The 23,995-nt window shown below is 52.0% G+C and overlaps 1 protein-coding gene across 6 annotated transcripts in view; it reads right to left on the reverse strand.

Moving 5' to 3' along the window:
- The window catches only part of MSI2 (musashi RNA binding protein 2), a 401,411-nt gene that overhangs the window by 339,016 nt on the left and 38,400 nt on the right, over nt 1-23,995 (reverse strand). For 4 of the 6 annotated variants that reach the window (XM_065911080.1, XM_065911077.1, XM_065911076.1 and 1 more), the window contains exon 6: nt 20,875-20,964. The exons of the other annotated variants lie outside the window; for them this stretch is intronic. In XM_065911080.1, the coding sequence (XP_065767152.1) occupies nt 20,875-20,964 (90 nt within the window). The remainder of the gene's footprint in view (nt 1-20,874; nt 20,965-23,995) is intronic. 6 annotated transcript variants of the gene reach the window in all.

Here is a 23,995-nt window from a genome sequence, read left to right on the forward strand (position 1 = left end):
GCATGCTTGTTCAGCATTAACCCGACGGCTCCTGGGGGCGGGGGTGGGCAGCAGACACAAGCCAGGAGAAGCCAGCCCCGTCCACTGCAGGGAAACCTGTGTGCGCCCCCAGGAGGAAGCGCACGGTGAGTTCTGGTAGGACAGAGATCTCTGTCTTCAAAATGAATGCTCTGGAGTCTTAGAGCACCAGGAGAACACAGGAGAAGGGGTGGGGGGCTTCCTTGAGTCGTTTTTTTGGTTTTTTTTTTCCCTTCTCTAATACTGATCTAATGTTCTGAGTCACCTTGCCAAGCCCAGCGAATGGCCGCTCTCGGAGTGTTGATAATTACCGTTGCTGTCTGCTTGGTGGTGCTTGGTAATAACTGAGAGATCGGGCCTGGAGCGTGAGTTCAACAGAAACACGCAGGCTAAGACGCTGAACAGAAGGCTCCTGGCCCCCCCATCCCAGCCAGCGTGTCTGGCCAAGCCACATTCAGAGGGCTCGGGGGTACTCAGAGTCCACGGGAAGCCGCTGGAGCCCACCTCACCTCGCCCAGCTCCCCATTACAGACCAGAGCAAGGAACAGCGGGCTGTCCTTCCACCCCCCTCCACTTGGTCCAGGAGGGCTGGATAAGGGGCCCCTGATGGGAGGCAGGGCGGCCCAGCAGAGCGAGGAGGAACAGGCTCAGATGGCCCTGCCCCACCCCTGGGGAAGGAATGACCTTGGGACTCAGATGCTGCCACCTGTGTCTCCCCTCTCTCCGGGGGTCACCCTCTGAAGGACACATTCCCCCCCACCACCACCCACCAACAGCCTGGGCACAAAGACAGCCAGAGTCTGCTTAGCACTCCTTCTATCTGCAGCCTAGGACAGGGGCTAGAGGCATGCCTCCCCACGCCCGCCTATCTCAACGAGAAGCAAGCTCGGGACTCAGAATTCTGAAGGAATCATTCCTCCTCTTTGGGAGTCACTTAGCTCTTTGATGAGACTCTAAGGGTAGGAATTTCTGACCCTCCCTTATAGTCTGAAAACGTTACCTCCAAGCACTCTGCAAACTGGCGAGGAGCACATGGTGGCCCCTCCCCTCGGGGCTGCTCCCGTGAGGACTCTTCAAACAGCCCGGCTTCCCTAACAATCCCCTCTGCTACCGTGCCGACAAATTGGCTTGCACCTGAAAGAGGCGAGATGCCACCTCTGCCCTGAATTCAAGTCCCCACATCACCGCCTAAATAAAAATAACTCTCCCCCCTCCCCAAGAGCGGTAAAGAGCTGACCGCCCCTGCCTGCGCCAGAGAGCCGAGGCCAGAGAGATCACTCTCCACCCAAAGACGGCTTTCCAATCCTCTCCAGAGAGCTCCTCCAAGCGAGTATTGAACAAGAGAGCGGGCTGCAAGTGTTCACAATTGCCCTCGAGTCTCCGAGAGTAATTGTGTTTCTTTCGATCGGAACACAGTTCGGCAGCAAGTGTACGGAAAACTGGCACAGGCAGCCTGTTGACCATGGGATAGAAGGATGCGGTCTCTCTCCAGAGACACTGAGAGCCAACGGGGCTGGGAGAAGGGACAAGGACTCACTCCATCAGCCCACCTGAGGCCGGCAGGGAGGGGGGCATTAAGGGGCTGGAGAGCCCCCCTGCTGCCCCCAGCAGGTTGGAAGCTCTGCCCTTGACCAGCAGCGTGGCTGGAGAGGAGTTGAGGTTTCTCAGCAGAAACAGGTGTAAGACACCCCTACTCGACAGGATCCGGGTGTGTTTCAGATTAAATTGAGCAGACTGAAGCGTCTGAAGCAATTTGCACACCACCAGTCACAAAATAAGCCCTCAGGAAACAGGCTCTGCCTGGTCTGATGGGACCCGGAGCTGCACAGGTGAAGAAGAGTCACCATGCTGACACCATCCCATCCGCTTGTCAGGGGGCAGCCTGCATTCCCGTGCTGCAGATGTGAGCAGAAACGCACCCTGAACTGAGGAGGTGAGGTCTGTCCTGCAGGAACCGGGGTGTCCGAGCCCCTGCGCTGGCTGCACCGCCTCCAAACTGCTTGTGTGATCTCAAGACAGTCACTCCGCGTCTCTGAGGCTCCATTCCCTTGACTGCCTCACTCGATAACCAGGGCGCCCTAAAAAACTCTACCGAGGCCCCCACCCCCCTGCGACAGTGCAGGCTTTGTATCTTTCCGACCACCTTCTTCACAACCATCGAGGGAACTGTCTCTGCCCACCCGGTCACATGATCGCCAGCCACCGCTTCTTTCCGGCTCCAAGGAAGGCAAGACCAAGGCCATGGGCACAAGCAAGGACCAAGGGCACAGGCAGCTGCAGCCTTGGTCCGGCCCTGCTCCAGGCTGGCCCCCAGAGCCACACGCGCCGTGTGAAGCCGAGTGGGGAGAGATGTTTCCCCAGCCAGCCTGCCTGCGTCTCCCCTTCACCAGCTCCATAACCTACATTAGGAAATTTACATTTAACAAATCAGTCACAGAGTCCCGAGGAGCACAGATGTTCCCGCTGTGCGGCATCTTCTTTGCACTTAAAAGGAGAAACAACACAAGGAAATAGAAAAGAGGGAACTTGCAGCTCAGACACTCCCTAGGCTCTGAGACGTGGATTCAGGGATGCCCGCTGGGTGCTTTGAGGTCTGACTCCCTTTTCTCCCCAGGCCCTGCAACCCCAAACCCCACCTCCCCACAGGCACCTTCTTCAGCCCAGGACCAGACAGGAGGTCCCCATATCCTGCTCCACTCAAGCTTCTCATGAAGACAGCCCCAACTGCAGTGAGCCCCCTGCAAGTTCTTGGGCCCCCACCGGATCCTCCGTGGTAAGAGGGCCACCCTTTCTGAACAAAGAAGAAAATAAAACTGAGCAGGTCTCCAAGGCCAGGGCCGGAGGCTGACCTCCTAAGTGAGACAGGAGCTCTCGGGTCATCATCAGAATGCTGTCTCCAGATGAAGACTCAGATAACACCAGCCTAGAGTCTAGACAGGAGGAAAGGCTCCAAAATAAATGAACATCTAGAGTAGATGCCACCTATGGAGCACCGAACACCTTCCCCGAACCTCCTCCCTCGTGCCCAGACAGGCTCACCTTGCCTGCCCTCCACATCCTGCACTAACCCCCTCCTGGCCCTTTCCTGAGAGGCAGGACTGAGACAGGTCCCTACTGCCCCAACGCCCTGGGCTGTGTTTACCAGCTGCACGGCCGCAGGAAGTAAGACCCTATCTCATGTCCTGACTTCTTTATCTTGCGCGTAAGTTCTTGTCTGTCCTAGGCGTCTCCATGTGTGAAAACCACAAAATGTGATGCAGTGTTCGAGGGTGGCTATTACTAAACGATGCTAATAACGCTAATTGAGATGGTTGAGATTTGGGGGGCATTAAGTCCTCTTCGAGCTTATATTCTGCCTCCCTGATGCGACTGTAATTTCCCCCAAGGACAGAGGTGATGTCTGTTTCCTTTTCTAAGACGCCTAAAATAGGATTCTCCAGACATCGAAGTCTCAGCTGGTGGTGCCTGGAGAGGAGATGCCCCCACCCCCGGGCCTTGACAGGCATGGCTAATCGAGTGCACACTCCAAGCACTTGGAACTGATCAGAGATGACAGACAGGAAGCAACGGGAATTTAAACCCCCAGCCTGGGCAGTACCCATGATCTCTTAACACACAGGTCCTGCCTATCTTATCCACAAGCATGCTGAAAGCAGAGTCCACCTACACAGACGGCTCCGGAGCGTCTCTGAACACCCTGATTCTATCTACCTAGCTCCCCTTTCTTCCTTGCTGCCTCCGAGCCTTTTGAGAAGAGCAGCAGGATGTAAATGATTAAATTATGATTCCTGGTGTCATATCACTAACAAGCAGTCTATAATCTCTGACATGGGAGAACGGGAACAAAGGCCAGCATCTGTGATGAATCCATAAAACCGGACCCCAGGCTGTTCCTCAGTTCAGCGAGAGGCCTCTCAAACACCCACGCAGTCAGACTAACCTCCCTCCCCTCCTCTGCATCCACCGCAAATGAGGCAGAAGGAGGGGGACAAGGACGCATGGAGAAGGAAGAGAAGCCTATGATTTTCCAAACTCAAATGTAGGAAGAACCCTCAGTTCAGTTCAGTCGTGTCCCACTCTTTGCGACCCCACGGACTGCAGCATGCCAGGCTTCCCTGTCCTTCACCATCTCCCAGAGCTTGCTCAGACTCATGTACATCAAGTCAGTGATGCCATCCAACCATCTCATCCTCTGTCCTCCCCTTCTCCTCCGGCCTTCAATCTTTCCCAGCATCAGGGTCTTTTCCAATGAGTCAGTTCTTTGCATCAGGTGGCCAAAGGATTGGAGCTTCAGCATCAGTCATTCCAATGAATATACAGGACTGATCTCCTTTAGGATGGACTGGTTGGATCTCCTTGCAGACCAGGCAACTCTCAAGAATCTTCTCCAACACCACAGTTCAAAAGCATCAATTCTTTGCAGTTTCCCGGACTTGTAAATTGAAGGCCTGGCTGAGATAACTCCTACAGTCCCTCTCAGTTCCAAGAGTTTAGAGATGGTAAATGCATTACTTGACATTATGCACTATGTGACACCCTCCAAACAGAACCCTTCTCATTAATGTCACAACCCAAGCTGACTATGAGCAGGGTTGGATTTCGAGAACCCTGGAACAAGGCCACTGTGCAGTCATGTGATGACCCTCTTTCTCTGAAGAACACCTCTCTCCACTCAGTGGGACCTCAATATTCCACAACAATGATGATGGTGATAAATGGTGATTTCAAAGCCCTCTCCTGTTTATTTGTCTAAAGGCCTCTCAACACCCCTGTGAGCCTGTATTCGCATATCCTGGGTACACCCTCTGCTGTAGCAAAGACCTAATTTAGACAGAGGCAAATCAGCTCTGTGGGGTGAAATGCATTAACCAAGTCTCCCAAACAGCACAAATCTAATTAACTGAAAATCAAAATTGCAAAGCTGCCGAAAAAGATTTCCACGGAAGAAGTCTCCTAAGGATTGAAGGAAAGTTGTGGGTCATGTGACCTGCCTAATCCAAGTCTCTCTGCTAAACCGGGATAAACGCTGTTTGGGTGTTTGGGTTTGTTTGCTTTTTCACTGATGTTTGTTTTCTCTAGATCACCTTTATCACCAGTGGGCTTTGGAGAGCTTATCTGGTGCATGCAACAGCCATGAAAAGCATCCTTTCCGAGGAGCGGGTCCAGCCTTCCAGAACCTCCAGTGCAACAGGAGGAAGGAACACCTCATCCAGGCACCCTGGCTGGGCATTCCTCTCCTGCTCCTGCATGGCTGCCCTACCGCCCCCGGGAGAGGCTCATCCCTACCGACCCCACCACTCGAAAATGCGGGCAGCAGTGAGGTTAAATGCCCCCACCCAGGGGCCTGAGAAGACTGAGCCACACTCAGGTCAGGGCCCCCATGACAGGCAGGTGAGCTGGCTTCCGTCCTCCGCGCTTCTGACCTGCCCCAGACAAATAACAGCAGGACAGTCCCCGGAGGGACAGGGCTCCTTCTGGTTCCAAGGCCGAGCATCTCCTGCCCTTGGGAAACAGGACAGAAGCGATTTCTGTGTTTCCTATCCCACACCACACCCTGCTTTAAACTCCCTGTGGCTCCCCACTGCCCCAAACAGGAATTTCTCAATCCTGGCTGCAATTAGAATCACCTGGGGAGCTTCAAAAATAACAACAATGACAAAGACCAGGCCACACCTCAAACCAAGCATATCAGAATTTTAATGGGAAGAGTTCCAGGCAGGGCCTTCTCTGGTGGTCAGTGGTTGGGAATTCACCTTCCAATGCAGGGGACGGGGGTTCAATCCCTGGTCTGGGAACTAACATCCCATGTGCTAAACGGCAACTAAGCCTGCATATGCCCCAACTAGAGAGTCCAGCTCAGTTCAGTTCAGTCACTCAGTCACGTCTGACTCTTTGCAACCCCATGAACTGCAGCACGCCAGGCCTCCCTGTCCATCACCAACTCCGGGAGTTTACTCAAACTCATGTCCATAGAGTCAGTGATGCCACCAACCATTTCATCCTCTGTTGTCCCCTTCTCCTCCTTCCTTTAATCTTTCCCATCATCGGGGTCTTTTCCAACGAGTCAGCTCTTCGCATCAGGTGGCCAACGAATTGAAGCTTCAGCTTCAACATCAGTCCTTCCAATGAATATTCAGGACTGATTTCCTCTAGGATGGACTGGTTGGATCTCCTTGCAGTCCAAGGGACTCTCAAGATCTTCTCCAACAACATAGTTCAAAAGCATCAATTCTTCAGTGCTCAGCTTTCTTTATAGTCCAACTCTCACACCCATATATGACTACTGGAAAAACCATAGCTTTGACTAGACTGACCTTTGTTGACAAAGTAATGTCTCTGCTTTTTAATATGCTGTCTAGGTTGGTCATAACTTTTCTTCCAAGGAGCAAGTGTCTTTTAATTTCATGGCTGCAGTCACCATCTGCAGTGATTTTGGAGCCCAAAAAAATAAAGTCTGTCACTGTTTCCACTGTTTCCCCATCTATTTGCCATGAAGTGATGGGACCAGATGCCACGGTCTTAGTTTTCTGAATGTTGAGTTTTAAGCCAACTTTTTCACTCTCCTCTTTCACTTTCAACAAGAGGCTCTTTAGTTCTTCCTTCCTTTCTGCCCTAAGGGTGGTGTCATCTGCACATCTGAGGTTATTGAGACCACGCTGCAACAAAAGTTCCCACATGCTGCAGCTAAGACCTGCTGCAGCCAAATAAATAAATATTTTTTAAAAAGGAGTTCCAGGCAACCAAGGAACCAAAAGAAACCACTGCTCTAGTCCAGTGCTTCTCATGCTTGAATGCACCCATGAACTACCTGGGGATCTTGTCAATCGCGGATGCTGACTGCGCAGGTGTGGGGTGGGGGCCTGAGATTCTTCCTCCCATAGGGGCTCCTGGCTGATGCTGTTGATTCTGAGATGACTCTTTGAGCTGCAAGGCTCTCGAATCAAGTCCAAACTTTTGACTCACAAATGATCTGACCCGCTACTTTCCCTTTTTCACCTGCTGTCATTGTCCAACTCATATACTCCCAAATACATACAGTTCCCCAAATACACAGGGCTATTTCTCTCCCTGGTAGCTATGCACCTGCTACTCCCTTTGAGGAGAAAGCCCTTCCTACAACTGTTCCACCTTCCTGGAAAATCCTACCATCTGTTGTGGGCTGAAGCATGTCCCCCTGAACTTCACAGACTAAAGACCTGACCCCAGCACCCCAGCATGTAACCATTTGGAGGTACCGTTGTTGAAGAAGTGAAGTCATCGGGGGACTTCCCTGGTGGTCCAGTGGTTAAGAATCCACCTTGCAAAGCAAAGGACACGGGTTTGATCCCTGGTGGGGGAACTAAGATCCCACAAGCTGAGGAGCAACGAAACCTGAGAGTCGCAACTGCTGAGCCCGAGAGTCACCCCTAGAGTGTCCGTGCGCCGCAAGGGAAGATGCTGCCTGACGCAAGGAGGACCCGTGTGCCGCCACTAAGACCTGATGCTCTTCAAAAATGAAGTCCTCAAGGTAGGCCCTAAGTATGACTGGTGTCCTTATGAAAAGAAGAAATCTGGACAAAGACACACACACCAGCTGGAGACAACAGCAAGACTCGGAGAAGAGGACCACCTATCAGCCACGGAGAGAGGCTAGAACACAGCTCTCCCTCCGGGTCCTCAGAAGGACCGCCCCACTGACACCTTCGTCTCACACTTCCGTGAGACTATGAACTCCTGCCTTGACACCAGCCAGTCCATGGTATGTTGTTGCAGCAGGCCTAGGATGCCAAGCTACCATCTCTGAAGACCCAACCCCGGCACCACCTGCTCGGGGAAGCTGCCCTGCCTGGCCCAGCAGACCCAGCGCTTCGGGGGTCATCTCTGCCCCCAGGTGCCCTGTCCTGCAGGCACCTGCCCCCCGGGACACCCAGCTATGCGTGAGCTCCTCAACGGCAGAGATCGTGCACAGGACACGGCACACGGGAGGTGGTGATGGATGTCACCCCGATGCAACTAAAGGACAGCGGTCCTCCCCTCGTGGGCAGTCACCTCCCAGCAAGGGCCCCTGCCTGGCTGCCTGTTCCAGGGCGTTCTGCCGCTTCCCCCACTCTTGCTTCCCTCCTGGCAGCCAAGAACGATCTGTGTTTTGAGCTGGGTTTTGTTTTTACTGTGTGTGTGTGTGTGTGTGTGTGTGTGTGTGCGTGTGTGCGTGTGTGCGTGTGCGTGTGTGCGTGTGCGTGTGTGCGTGTGCGCGCGCGCGCGCGCTTTAAGCCACCATATTGAAATGCAAACTGCCAGGTGTTAAAAACGCCGCCCCCAGCCATAAGGGGCAGCTGGTTTCCACAAGACTAGCATTTATCACATTTGCAGTAAATACACAAAAGGTCCTCGATTCAAAACCAGGAAGAGAAAGTAATTCTTTTGTCAAAAGGCAGTGGTAACTAAACACGGGGCAGGGAGGGAAGGCAGCCCTGGACGGCTGCTTCACCCTCCCCCGGGTGTGGACGTGTTCTCCGCTGGGAAAGGGGACCAAAGAGAGTCACAGGGACACGTTCTGAACGTGCATTATGTGAGCGAGGCCCGCCACGACTGAACTTCACGGCAGCCCTGAAGGAGGCCTGCGACACCGACAGAGGAATCTGACCCCCTCTTGGGGATTCAGGTGGTGCCTGGAAACCTGTGTTCGAGAGGTGGGCCCCAAACAAGGCCATGAATTCATATGAATGCAAGATTCAGAGATCCTTCATATTCAAAGTGTAGAGAGTCAAGTTAAAAGTTCTGGGGCCCTCCAAGCCTGTAAAGAACAGCCCCGGCACTGTCGTGGAAATTTTTTTTTTTCCTTTTTACATGGAATCTGAAACATAAAGGGTCACTTCTATTTAGGGTCAATTTCTACTCCGGGGACTGCAGCGGCTGCTCTTTTGAAGGTTATGGGGCTGCCAGCCTTGAAACTCCAGCTTAGCGTTTGATCCCTTGTCAGGAGCCTCCTTAGGGGAGCCCACCCCCAACCTGAGCCCCCTGAGAGCCCAAGGCCTTGACTCCAGAGACACATGACCAGCCTGAGCCCCTCAAGCACACCCACACCAGGCTCCCTCCACCTGGTGGTGGAGAAAAGAAAAATTGGGAAGGGGGTAGAGAAGGTAGGCAGGAATTGCTATGCAATCTGACACAGGCTTTGGATTGAAGGCACTTTCTTCCTTGCAAAGTTGCCTTCAGGTTCCGAGAAACTATAAAAAAAAAGTGTGACTCGGTGCTACCAGACAGGGTGCTCTCAGGAGTCTCTGACAGCAACGTCAGGCCCCCACCACCCCCAGCAGCTGTCTCCCCACCGGCAGAAAGGGCAGAAAGGCCAAAGCCCTCCTGCAGCTGATTTCCTGCAGACCACCAACCGCCACAACAGCAAGGACAGCAGTAAAAGGGCCACCACATATGAGCGTCTACCGTGCCTCCACGGTGCCCCGCAGCCCCCTGACCTCACCAGTCACCCCTCCAGATGCGAGCACGGGGGCCTGTCTCCCCAGAGAGCAGAGCGCAAAGATAATACTGCGGATTGAATTCGCTCCTCTTGCCTTCAGCTCTCTTGAGCCAAGGGCATTTCACCACCAACCCTAAAAAATCAGATCCCTTTTAGGGATTTCCTAGAACTTTCTAGAAGAGCAAAGGGTCTCTTACTGTATGTGCAGTTGCTACTGCCTATCGCTCACAAAACAGAATTTCAAAGCCCAGGGAACCCTGCTCCAGGCTAGGAAGCACGTCTGTCCCCAAGCTGTGTAGGGGCCCAGCACCCCTTTCTCATCTGCTCAGGTGTCACTGCAGACATGGTGGACTGTAGCCCGCCGGGCCTCTGTCCATGGGACTCTGCAAGCAAGAATACTGGAGTATCCCCCCTTCTCCAGGGGACTTTCCTGACCCAGGGATTGAACCCAGGCCTCCTGCATGGCAGGTGGATTCTTTACCCTCTGAGCCACCAGGGAAGCCCCGGACACGCCCACAACTGGTCTCAATGGCCAAAACCACCAAGAGACCGCCAACCGCCACAGCAGGAATGAGAGCAGGAACAAGGGCCACCACTGATGAGCAGCTACCGTGTTCTGGGCAGTGGGGCCGCTTGACACATGCTTCACAGACGCTCACCGGACCCGGAGAGCAACACTGACGAGAGGGCGTCACCATGTCATTCAACGGCTTACACGCCGGGCCTCGGAGGGGCTAAGACCCCACCCTCCCCCTGCAGGGGAACCAGACCCCTCACGCCGCAAGTAAAGATTGCACCTGGTGCAACCAAGATCGAACGTCCTGTACACCGCAGCTGAGATCCGGCGTAGCCAGACAAAACATTATTTTAAAAACACACTTACATTCCTTGTATGTGGCTAAGAAAATGGAGGCTTAGAAAGTACAAGCAACTTGCCCAGTGTCCCCAGGTAATTAAGAAGCAAGAACAGACCTGAACTCGGGTCTGACACCAACCCTCTCTTCACCTACAGAGGTTTTGGGGGTCGCTCCTTATCTGGCCTCGAGGGTGGGGTCAGGGTTGGGTGCGGCACTCATTAATAATATCCCCATCGCCAAGGAGCTCTGTTCACTCTGTTCAGTCCTAAACGGTGGGTTTTCCTCCCATCATAGGGCCTGTGCCTCCCTGTACTTCTGCTGCCAAGTGTATAAAGGCGTAGTTCTACCACCTCCTAGATTTCCTCTAAGTGTTGAATACACTGCAAATTGTTAAACACACTGCACCCTTAGAGTTGTCTGTCCATTTACTTTTATTTAAAAAATCTGAACACAGGGCCAGCATATACTTGAGCTCACTGTTCTAATGGTGAAACTTAAATGTTCTTAAGAGAGCATACTGTCCCTAATAACAATAACAACATCCCCACTGCGCCGGTAGATGGAGCGAGGCCTGCTGAAGACATCTGACCGCAGCGCTTCACCCGGGAGAAAACACGACTCCTTCCTGTGGCTCAGATAGAAGAGGACAGGTTCTGCAGAGGCTCCGCCTTCCCGCTGAGCTCAGCTCACAGGCCTGAGGTCACTCCTGGTGCCCGGGCACTGCGCCTTTCTGGAAGACGAGTCATGTGCCAACCGCCCTGGGGGCCAACTCCACGGAGGGGGCACCTCCGCCCCCATGACCACACTCTGCCAGGTCGGAGGCTGAAGCCCGGAGGACCGAGACCTACTGCCCACGTCTCGCAGGCCAGACTGCTCCCGAGTCTGCACAAAGAGCACTCAGCTCTGGCTCAACAACCCTTCTGCCGCTGAGTCGTGACCTCCCCGTCCTGGGCTCTGGCAGTTACTGCCCCCCCCACCCCCGTTCCCCAGCCTCCCTCCTGAGCTCCGCCTGCAGGTAAGCGACACGTGACCATCTGGAACCGACACCTGCTTTTCTGAGAAGGAATTTCCCCTTAGAGATGATCCAGTCACAGTGACTAAATCCTCATTTATTTGTGCAAACATTTCCTCATATTTACAGCTTATACTTTTCTTGCAAAACCACACACAGACACACATGACCTGTGCAAATTCCCCCCACGTATATTCAAGGTTTATTATACATCTTTCCCCACAGTGGGGATCGCAAACAGGTGGCTGACAAGGGTTTGAAGCCACTTCCTCTGCAAGCCTGTACTGGAAGCTGACTGGAGGCAGAGAGGAATGTGAGCTGTCAGAAAACCCAAAGCGATTTCAGAATAAACTGACACTGGGAGGCACAATCCAAGGAACAGGAGGGCCTCGCTTGGAACACAGCTTGCAGCTCACAGGAAAGAAAGATGCACCTCCAACTTCCTTAGCCCCAAACCTGAGGCTGCAATTCCCTCTGATCACTAAGCCCAGTAGACCAGAGTCTCTAGATGTGCTTATGTTCCAAGAGTCTCTGAGTGGACTTCCCCATTGATCCAGAGGTGAAGAATCTGCCTTGCAATGCAAGGGACATGGGTTACATCCCTGGTCAGGGAATTAAGATCCCACATCCTCGGAGCACCTAAGCCCACGCATTGCAACTACTGAGCCCGCGCGCTCCGGAGTCCAAGCTCCACAACTAGAGAGCACGTGTGCCGCAACTACTGAGGGACACGTGCTCTGGAGCCCGCAGGCCCCAACTGGGGCGTCCGTGTGCCCCAACAGAAGGTCCTGCATGCCAGCACAGACCCCAAGTGCCGCAGCTGAGACTCGGTGTGGCCAAATACTAAAAAACAAAACCAAGCAAGACTCTCTGTGCAGCGCGTTTTAACTTATTAAGATTAACAATTCTTAAAAAAATAAATAAAGCAAATAAAATTAATAATTCCTTTCAAAGGCTTTCTCCAATCCATGGAAAACCTGGGCTGACACTCCCCAGAAGACTCTGACCCAGCCTGCAGGGTCACATAGGCTAAGAGACGAGGGTGCGTGTCGCCACCGTGATAAGAATACCAGCTGCCCTCCCAGTGGGGAACCTGTGAGGTGCGAGCAGGTGACCTTGGACAGGTCATTTCCCTCCACTCCAAGCGTCACTTCCCTCAGTGGGACCGTGGGACCAACAGGAGAGCGAAGTGGTAACCTCTATGACCCTCTCTTATGTACTAGGAATTGCATATCCATTATCTCACTGAATCTTTGAGACCACTGGAGAACGATGATGATGGGGACCAGGGGGATCTCTAACAGTAATCGCTACTGCTGTATGGTTTACTCCGGCTTGCAACCACCAGAACTCAGGCACATCACCTCACTGAGTTCTCACAACAGATGAGGAACCGGGCCTCTGCCGTCGCTGAAGTTTCCTCCCACTGGAGCCGGCAGTGACTAATAACACCAATCAGGAAAAGGGGCTCATTCTCAGGACAGCACGGAAGCGGGGCAGGAGGGCGCACCCTCCCGAGGAGCCCATCTTGGAGGAGAGACCCCGGGACGAAGCAGTGGTGGTGTCAGAGGAGCGGGGAGCAGGCCGAGCCCCCGGGGCCACACCGAGGAGGAAGAGGAAAGCCAAGGAGTGTACCGCTGTATCTGTGCCAAGGCCCTGAGTTTGAGCGCCATCTTCACCCCATCGGACCACACTGCAGCTGGCTGGACGAGCTGATCTCTCCTCTACCAATCCCCCATCACACGCCCACTGGAACCCAATTCATCCTTCAAACTTAGCAGAGGGTCAGGAAGACCCAAAAGGATAACCATCTTCCAGCCTTCACAGGCTGCCCTAACAACTAAAGCATTATTTTTTATGCTGTTTCCAAGGGAATCCGTATTCCGACTCCCAGCAAGCAACTTTTTATAAAGGACCTTTTGTAAGAAAAACAACCCACTTCCCCGTCTGGAGCCACCTGAGCCCGTGGAGCTACAGGGAGTGTGTGCCTTCCATACCAAGCAAAAGTGAGTGGCAATGAAATGACAGGAGGCGAGGAAAACCAGGGCCCAAAAGGACACAGGTCTCCCAGAGCAACAAGCCGAGACAAAAGAGGACAGGAAGTGGGCCTGGTCCCACACGAGGCCAAATCCCGGACGCTAAGTAGGCACACAAGAAATATTTGCTATTGAATTCTGCGTTAAGTCACCAAGCTTCAGCTTCCTCACCATTAATACGGGGCAATTAAAACTGCATCCTAGGATTTAAGCAGAAATTAAATTTAATGAAAATATGCACATGAAAAAGTTTGGTACTTAGAATGGAATCAGCACTTACGACCCTCCATTCTGCACTAGGAATTTTATATCCATTATCTCATTGAATCTCTGAAACAACCTTGGGAAATGATCATGACCGGGGCAGGGCGGGGGTGGTGGCAATGTGTAACAGTAATGGCTACTCCTGTTCGGTTTCCTCCAGCTTGCAACCACTAGAAGCCCAGCACATCATCTCAGTTAGTTCTCACAACAGGCTCCAAACGAGAAACCTGTGATCCCTGTGGAGCCTGAATTGCAACTCAGGTCTGCCTGACCACAGAGGCAAAGCCACTGCCTCTCGGTAAACACAGATGCCGTCACTCATTCTTCATATGTTTACTGACCATCTCCTGTGTGTCAGGCTCTTTGGAAGGCACTCGATATAGAGCAGAGAGCAAGACAGACACTGTCTCCACTCCCATGTTGCCTACGGTCCAACAGGGAGAAAAAGACAATTAAGCAAGCAATTATTGCGATAGCAGGTGGATTAGTCAGGATTCTCCAGAGAAACCGTCAACAGGAGATATGTACGATATGACAGAGAGACAGACAAAGACGAAGGCAGGGGTATTTATTTCAAGAAACTGGCTCACCATTAGGGGAGGAGGCAAGTCTGAAATTCACTGCACAGCCCAGCAGACTGGAAACTCAGGTAAGAATCGATGCTGCAGGGTTACGTCCAAAGTCTACAGGGAAGACCAGCAGCCTGGAAACCCAAAGAGGGTTTTCTCTGTGCTGTCTGAGGGACAACTTCTTATTCTACCAGAACCTCAATGGCTGCTCTCACGATCATCAACAGATGCGATCAGGCCCACCTTCACATTCCAGAGGGTAACCTGAGTTAGTCAAACTCAACTGACTGCAGTGTCAACCCACCTCCAGATTCCTTCACTGTGGTATCGAGATCAGTGTTTGCCCAGACAACTGAGCATGATAGACAGCCTAGCCAAGTTGACGTATAACAGTAACCATCACTGGGGCAGGGGGTGGGGGGGGACACGGTATACGGAGTGTTAAGGAAACACAGAGAAGAAATCTGACAACAGGATTTAGGAAACGATGGAAGATTTAAGAAGTAAGCAGGCCTTAGAAGCTCAGAATGTTCCTCAGAAACTATGTAAATTTACTTATCAAAGACTTATTCCTCATATAAAACATACTAGGAACCCCATAGTTAAAGGAGGCTGAAACAATAACTCAGTCCATCCGTCTGCTCCCTAAGATGCTCTGAGGCGCATCCTCACACCACATTTTCATAAAGTGACTCACAGTGGTACACACCAAAGAGTCTTAAGGCTCACAGCGAAGCCCCTGAACATCAAGGAGCAAAAAGAGCAGGAGGGGCGTGTGCATCTAGCAATGACCAGGTGCCCCCAATTCCCGGAAACACGCGAGGTCAACGGAATCTCCCTGCTCGCCATCCACTGAGGACAGATGGCTGAGTCCCTCTTAAAATCTTCCAGGCTCCTCTGAGGGCCAGAGCTCCAGGACCTGCAGCTGAGCGCCGGGAGACAGCAGGCTGGAGAGGGAGGCGGAAAGGGCTGCCTTTTATTATTCAGTCCCCACAAGGTCATCTATTTGGCGAAGCTGCCGAAGAAGCTAACTTTTTAACGAGCAGCTCTCAGTGGGAATCACTCTCTCTGTCTCATTAGCAGGCACGAAGGGCTCTCCTCTGCGGGCGGCAGTGAACTCCAAGCCCCAGAAGCCCTGCAGGTGGACAGGGATAGGCAGAGTCAAGTGCAAGAGGTAGGCGATCACTCTTCCTCATCAGGCAGGGGAACAAGTGGGCCCTAACCCAGTCTCCCCAGGGGCCTCTGGTTCCCCAGCACCACCCCACCCCATCCCGGGGGGAGGCAGGATCAGGTGGCTCTCTCCTCCACATGGATGGCTGGCTGGACAGAAAGCTGGTGAGGACCATCCGTTCCACGCAGCTAGCAGACCTCCAGTTAAAACATGGTGAATGGACGGGTGCATCTAGACCTTCCCATTCACAGACCAGCAACACCACATCCTCTCAATATAGATGGTGCAGAGGCTCGGAAATGCTTTTCCACTGGAAGTGAGGGTTCATGGAGACCCTTTCACGTGCCACGCAGGTTTCTGCTACCTGTCCATAAAGACCTGGAATCAAGGATGTGTGTTAGTCCCTCAGTCGCGTCCAACTCCGTGTGACCCCATGTAGCCCCACCAGGCTCCTCTGTCCATGGAATTCTCCAGGCAAGAATGCCTGAGTGCAGAGCCATTCCCTTCTCCAGGCAATCTCTTCAGCCCAGGTCACCTGCACTGCAGGCAGATTCTTCACCATCTGAGCCACGAGGGAAGCCAGGCTGCCCTCTCCTCCATGTGGACGGCTAGACAGAAAGCCAGGTCAGGACTGTCGGTTTTACTCACTTGGCAGACATTCAGTAACTATCGGCTGAATGGACAGATGCATCTAGACCTTCTATTAATACACCAGCGACACCACATCCTCTCTCAATACAGATGGCGGCAGAGGCTTGGAAATGCTTTTCCCCTGCAAGTGAGGGTTCACAGAGAGCCTTTCACGTGCCATGCGGGTTCATGATACCTGTTCATGAAGACCTGGGATCAAGAGAAGACCACCAAATGGCAGGGAGGCAGAAGAATCCTGGCCTCCATGGAATGCAGCTCTGATTCGAGTGCATTAGTCTTAACCTGTGTGCCAGCTTCTTCTTCCATAAAATGGGACTGCCTCCTTCCAGGGCCATGCTGGGGGCCCGCTCTACACTGGTCGCCCTCCCCCTTCCAGAACCTAGCCACGTGCTCACCACGAGGGGGGCCCGGCGTCTGAGGCCCGGCTTCATCGGCAGCCACGCACCATCGTCGACGAGCGTGAGGCTCCATCAGCCAAGTCCCTGGCCGGGCGGGCTGCTAAAGGCAGCACTGGCGCCGAAGCAGGTTCTTTTCCCAGGAGATTAATTTATTAACTCTTCCTGAAAGCTGTTTGTTTGGGAAAAGAATGCACACTGGCTCCAGGTGAACACGTGTTGCTAAGGACAAAGGCCCAGAAAACAACACCGCTCCTGCCCTTCTCTGCGACGCCGGAGGCCCCAGAGACCCCTGGCTTTCTGCAAGACCCTGGCCAGGCTGCGAACAGTGAGAAGGGCCTCTGCACGTTCCCGGGGCCCGGGGCGCCCACTGCAATTCCACAGCAGATCACGGCCCTGAGTCGCAGCTGAGGAAGCCCTTCCTAGAGCTGTGGCCAACCCCCAGTCGTCCCCGAGGAACACCCGTGCCTGTTGCGTCCCCCAGGGTCTGACCTTCCCATCAGACCGGAAGCTCCCTGAGGGCCAAGCCCCTGCGGGCTGATTCCTGCCACATCCCCAACATCCCACAAAAAGTGAGTTCTGTGAAACTGAACACAAAGACCTCTGTGTGGGGGCCTCCAGTGGTGGCAGTGTATGTGCGTGGAACCGTTTTTCTCAGGAGAAGGCCCGAAGGTTTCATCGTCTGCCAGCAACCGCCTCCGAGGAGGGACAAATGCTGAGCTCCCAGGCGGGAGTTGCGATGGACCCCTAACACTCACCCCTCATCCTGAGGGGCCACAGCGCGTAACAGCTTCTCCCGCTTCGGACAACGCTCCCCCTCGCTTCTGCCTGCCCTCCTCCTTCCTTCCGTTTAGTCAGACCCGCCGTCCCTTCAGGAGCTCCCCCCAGCCCACCTCCTCTGAGAGGTCCTCCCGGAGCGCCCAGCGGGAGCCTATACTCCCCACACCGGGACCACAATGGCCAGCTGGGTGCCACCCGCGTGACACTTCCCCCTCGAGTTAGCCATCGCTTAGACCCGGAGTACTGACACCCCGGGATCCCACTCCGTCTGTGAACATCCTGAAGACAGGAGCTAGGGTCGTTGTCCTCAAGGTGCCCACCCCTTCTGGAGCTCGATAACTAAATGCAGGTTTAGAGGCATTCAGAGTGGTGTGATCAAATAACAGGCTACAGAGTCCAGGCTCATTTTCAGTAAAGACTTTTCCTTATACAATACTACTACAAGAGTTTGTTAAAATACTACCCCACCAAACAAACAAAATCAACTATTTTCCCCTGTTCTCTCCCAGACCCTGTCCATAAGCACAGGTGAGATTTATAATACATAGCAATATTCAAAATATAAACACAAAGTTAGCCTCCAACGTCTTTCCCCCTTAACATGGCCTCTCTAAACATGCTTTCACTTGAGACCGAAAGCCTGTATTTTGTCCTGCGTTTCTCCTCACAGGGCTTCTAGAACAACCAACCCAGCAGATGAGGAGCCTTGCAATTCCATTCTTCCGTAACAGAACATTTTTTTCCCCATAGGCCGCTTCTCTTCCCCAGGTGTGAAAGCAGATTTTCTTTCTCATTCTCCAGAACATCAAAGGTTTATTTTCACATGAAAGCTCTCAGCTTAATGTGTAGTAAAACGGACTAGCCTCACGCATGCAGGATCCTCGCTGGTCAATGGGTCCCCGGCACAGATCTGGGAACTACTGCATGAATACCCAGCTCCTGGACTCCAGCATCCTGCCCAGCACCCCCAGACCTCTGACCGCCCCTGGCCCGGGAACCTGGGCCCTTTCCCTCTGCCCACCACACTACGAGTGCATGATCCCTCCCTCTCTCCTCCTCACCAGCTCGCCAGCCAGGCCCCGTCCCGTCCCTGATGCTTGCCCGGGGCTGTCCCCAGCGCCTCCCCACAGTCACCAGCACACACCCTGGGGACCCTGCCTGGACTCTGGTTTATCTGCCTGTTCACATTAAAAGGAACAGGATGCTCCCATCAAAGGAGGAAAAGGCAGGCTTGCTGTCCTTCTCGGGGCCTTTTAAAAAACAAAGGGTCAACAGGACCCAGCAGCGTCTAGACTCTCCAAACACAATATACAAACCCCCAGAAAAGTGTGGAAAGTCAAACAGACGCTCCTCAGATTCTCCCCCCACAGAAGAAAAACACCTCTGGCTCCACCCCAAGGCCGGAAAACAGCTCTAGGGAAGATGCCTCCTACCAGAGCCACAGGTTTTGTGTCCCTGAGTAAGTCTGTTCTAGAGTCCAAAGTCCTTTCCCTGAAAAACAAACCTGACGCTCAACCTCCTATTTGACTGGGGAAATGCAAATGAAGACCACAAGGGCTTCCCTAGTGGTTCAGTAAGGGTCCGCCTGCCAATGCAGGAGACACGGGTTCGATCCCTGGTCCAGGAAGATCCCACATGCCGCGGAGTACCTAGGCCTGTGTGCCAGGATCACCGAGCCTGTGCTCTGGAGCCCGGGAACCACAACTCCTGAAGCCCGCACACCCGAGGGCCCATGCCCACAGGAGAAGCCCCCACGATGAGCCTGAGAACCAGGCTGGAGAGGGGACCCTGCTCACCACAGCCAGAGACGCGCCCATGCAGCTAGGGCGACCCAGCACAGCCAAAAATAAATCACACACACACAAACACACAACGCGACATCACAAAACTGACAACAGTTAAAAAGTCTGACCGTAACAACTGTTGGTGAGAATCCAGGGCAATGAAAACTCCTACCACTCCAACTACTCCTAGAGTACAAATACGGCAAGAAGGAGATCTTCTTTTAATACTTATTTGACTGCAACAGGTCCTAGTTGCAGCCTGCAGGATCTTTTAGCTGAGGTATGTGGGATCTAGCTCCCTGACCAGGGATCGAATCTAGGTCCTCTGCACTGGGAGCATGGCCGTCTTAGCCACTGGACCACCAGGGAAGTCCCAAGAAGGAGATCTTCAAACACAGTTTCCAGCAAACTTCAGTCGTTCAGACTGTATGACTCAGCCATGCGAGTCTATTCTGATAAACTCTCACATATACACATCAGGAAGTATGCACAAGGATATTCATACACACAGTGTGAGCAGACCAAACAAATCAAGAACTTGAATGTCCATTAAAAGGAGAAAAGACAAAGTGTGGGCCCAGTGAACCACAGCTCCGAGGCATCGACAGGACAGCCCGTGCAGACAGCAAGCTGGACAGCACAAAGTATTCTTCAAGGGCGGGAGGAAGCCAGCCTCACAGGGTGGGTGTGTGGGGGCTTCCAACTGGGGAGAAACACACATGGAGGCGAAGGGGGCTGGGAATAACACTGCGGTTCCCAGCCACGTGGTGACTACGTAGGTTATTGCTTTGTAGGCATTCATACTTGACTCGTACGTGTCAGATGTTTTTCCGTCTATGCAACATTCGTACGTAGACTGGGGCAGGGAGCGGGGTTTGAGGGTAAACTCAAGGCCTCTCCTCTCCATATAACCGGTTTTCCTCTGGAACCTCTTGTTCTCTCTGAAGCCATCTATACGTGTTAAGGGCTCTCAATACTGACTACCACCCTTTTCCCTTGAGTCAAGTCAACATTCTATCTAGGGGACACAAAACCAAAAGGGAAATCTATCTATTCAGACTGCAAAGCAAGATCTACGCTAGAAAAATCTCTGCACCAACAGCACCTGCGAACTGGGCTTGCAAGGGCGCAGAGCGCGCCTCCGGGACGCTTTACCTAAGAAGGAAGATCCCGTTGGTGGGCATTCGGCACTGACATCCCTCTTCCCGGGAAAAAACGGAGCGTCCTCAGACTTCCTAGGGCCCAGGTCAGAGGTATACAGAACTTCCTTCTGGGGCGTCACCAGTGGAAGGAGTTTCTTCATCAAGAAATTCTTCAAAGGGCTCATCCTCTTACCACATACAAATGCCTGGTCTTTTCCTGCTCAATTCACCCTTCAATCCAGCAAGATTTTCTCTGTATCACTATTGCCTGCATTTCTCTGTATCACTCTTGTCCCCAAAGGTACTGGTGGCCAGATGCTGTCCTGCCCGTAGACCAACCACCCACCACCCCCAACCCCACCCCTACTCTCTACCCACCTGGTTCACCTGATTTACACACCACCTCGAACATCGCCTGTACCTCAAGTCCTCCCTCAACTCCCAGGAATCCACCCCTACGCCGCCATCCCCACTTTCACCCGAGAAGAGTCATCTGGGGTTCAATCTCCAACCTCATCACAGTTCCAGCTCCTGCAATTCTATTGCTGTCCAAGGAAAGTGACCCCAGGTATTAGGTGGATAAACATGCCTTTCTCCCAGCAAAACCAAAGCTGTATTGTAAACCACCCCCCTGCCTCCACCTCCAACTTCTCTCTTCCTCTGAGCCCACATTTACTATGTTCTGAATCAACTTCCTGATCTAATATGATGACAGAAGCAATGATAATAATGCATACCTACCACATGTCTAGGATCCTGGTGGCTCAGTGGTAAAGAATCCGCCTGCCAATGCAGGAGACGCAGGTTCGATCCCTGGGTCAGGAAGGTCCCCTGGAGAAGGAAATGGCAATCCACTCCAGTATTCTTGCTTGGGAAATTCCATGGACAGAGGAGCCTGGCAGGCTACAGTCCATGAGGTTGCAAAAGAGTCAGACACGACTTAGTGACTAAACAACAGCAGCATGTTCTACAATGCACCTAGCAACGTGCTGGTCAATATAAGAGCACAAAAAAGAGAGACAGGTGCCCATACGCATCGCCACGAGATGGGATGCTGCCAGCTGAGAAGAGCAGAGTGCAAACCGATGTGTACAAAAGGATCTCTTATTTGTAAGTCACAATATATATTTTTGGCACACACAGAAAAGATACGGAAGAATATATTCTAATTCATTAACAGCTGGAGGACAGGCAGCTCTTAGGTACCTTTACCCTGGACGCTACAGATTCTCTAATGCTTCATTTTTTATTATGAACATTCGTTATTTACGTAACAGGGAGAATTTTTAAATAAATTTTAAGAGACAGAGCCAGACAAATCTCCAGTTCTCAGGAAGCTTCCAATCTGGTTGCTAAAGTAAAAGTGAACACACAGGATGGGAGTGAACAAGACGGCATAAAAAACCCAGTTGTCAGCACCTTCCAGGAGAAGGGGGTTCCCAGGTGGCTCAGTGGGAGAGAATCTGCCTTCCAGTGCAGGAGACACGGGAGACGGGGTTCACTCCCTGGGTCAGGAAGATCCCATGGAGTAGGAAATGGCAACCCACTCCGGTACTCTTGCCTGGAAAATTCCATGGGCAGAGGAGCCTGGCGGGCTACAGTCCATGGGGTCGCAAAGGGTCTAATGTGACACACTCCAGGAGAAGGACGGAATATCACAAGATGCCAGCTGTCCATTCTGGGTAACGAATGCCAAAGGAATCAGAAGCAAAGATCAGCTGGCCGTAAGTTTTCAGAAGGGTGGGCAAGCAGGGAGGGATATGCTACCGCAATGGATGGAGAAGCAGAAGGGAGGCATAAAAGGGGGCCAAATCAGGAGTGACAGACTCCCTGAACTTTACCAGTTTCTAAAGTGGTATGAAATAATCTGCCCTCGCTATAAATGGCTGATTCTGAATGCACAAGCCAAATATAATCTCTACCAAACCAAAAGGAATATCCCAAATATACCTTTAAAAAAAAACTTACTCTGAAATAATGTTAGAATGACTCTAAGGAATGAAAAAAGAGCTTAGAGTTCCCCTATACCCTTTACCCAGCTTCTTCTAATGTTAATAACTTACATGAACCACAATACATTTATCATACTAAGAAATTAACACTTGTTCAATACTATTAACTATAGACTTCTTTTGGATTGCACTAGTTTTCCCACTGATACCCTTTTTTCTTCTAGGATCCAATCCAGGAAACCACACTGCATTTAAGCTAACTTGTTTTTAAACAAGCAAACATTTTATGATTATTTACTCTCTTTTGCTAAGAAAATGTGCTGGCACTCAGGGCAAAGACTTTGTCCTTCTCCTCATCATCAAAGAAAGCAATCTTTGACAGATCTGCCAGCCTCCAAAGGAACAGAATTTGATCTACAGTGAGATAAAAACCCAGACAATGACCAAACCTCTTAACCCTCCATGAGCGGCCACAACCCTGTCCTTTCTCCACGGCAACTAACTGGTATTTAAAAGTAATTTATGTTAATTGCAATCGGGCATATATGAACAGTACAAAGCAAGCTGGCTTCAAACAAAAAGGCTCAAGAGAGGAGCGTAACAAAAAATTAATTTTGTAAAAGACCTATTTCTTATTCCAACTTGTTTTTAAATATATGTTCTGAGTCACACCCCATTAACCGTCTCAATTTATTAATAATCTCAGGGCAACCAACTATCTCAGATCATGCAAAGAAGAAATCTTGCATAAAAAAGAAAATGAAGTGTCTACACACAAACATTAAGCAGGTAGTCAGCTGTGATGACCAGAGAGAATTATAATTTTTTTGAACCACAATTTGTGGTAGGGCAAAAAGAGGAAGGTACACAAACGAGTAACTCAAACTTTGCACAGAAAAATTTTCTCCCTGAGCATGAGATTATCAGAAACGACTGGTTCAAAGAAAGTGCTCTGGAATTCCCTCCCCATCACAGAAGTCTGTGACAGGAGAAGGCCCCGTATTCTCAAAGACCCTGCTTTGAGCTGAGGAAATGACGGTGCTGTTTTGGCATTTTAAAGCAAGAACAAATACTTTCGCTATAAAATCCACTTTGTAGATTGAATCAGCAAGACAGCTGTTTATACAGAAACCTTTTCCTTTCTCCCTCCAAGCCCCTCAGTGATTCATATCGGTAATAAAACACTGGCTAGAACAAAGAAAAACAGTTTGAACAAGAGAAAAAAGCACCAACAGCACACCCCACCATCTTAATACCAAGCCAGTCCATCGCTCTGAATGATGCATCTCAGCCCACCCTGTTTGTCAAAGAGAAAAGATGCCCCCAAAGCAGACCAACTTTCGGTGGCAGAGCCAGAATCTGGGTTCTTACTTGTGGAAAGCGCTCCACGGGTATGCATGTTTGACATGCCCTAGGCTCTGAAGTCAGCGTTCTTTTTGGCCACGGGCACCTGCATGACTCACTACACCCTCTCTCCATCTCTGCTCCGCCCACACCATGAGCCTCCATACCAAGCACCATGGTGGCAGGACCCCAGTATTAAATCCTGAGTGACAGAGGAAGACCTGGAAGGACAGGAAGGCACACGGCCATCCGTCAGGAAACGAAACGCCAAGAATCCCGTGTGCCCTGAAAGGTGAGCACCTGCCCACAGCCCAAGTCTTTCCTGTTGACTCTGCCAGACCCAAGTCCGATGCCTGTCCCCCCGTGAAGCCTTCCCAGCTCTCCCCCTCCGCCCCCCTCGCAGGACCTGTAGCTCTTTCAGCATCCTTCACCTGTGGGCTGTAGTGCCTACACCTGCTGATAACCTGCCTTCTCCAACACTGCAACTCACGGGCCAAGGACACCCCTTCCTCAACACTGTAACCCCAGCACCATGCCCTGTACCTAGCCCAGAGCCCGGAATCAAC

Source organism: Muntiacus reevesi, chromosome 18 (assembly GCF_963930625.1).
Source record: "Muntiacus reevesi chromosome 18, mMunRee1.1, whole genome shotgun sequence".
Classification (NCBI taxonomy): domain Eukaryota; kingdom Metazoa; phylum Chordata; class Mammalia; order Artiodactyla; family Cervidae; genus Muntiacus; species Muntiacus reevesi.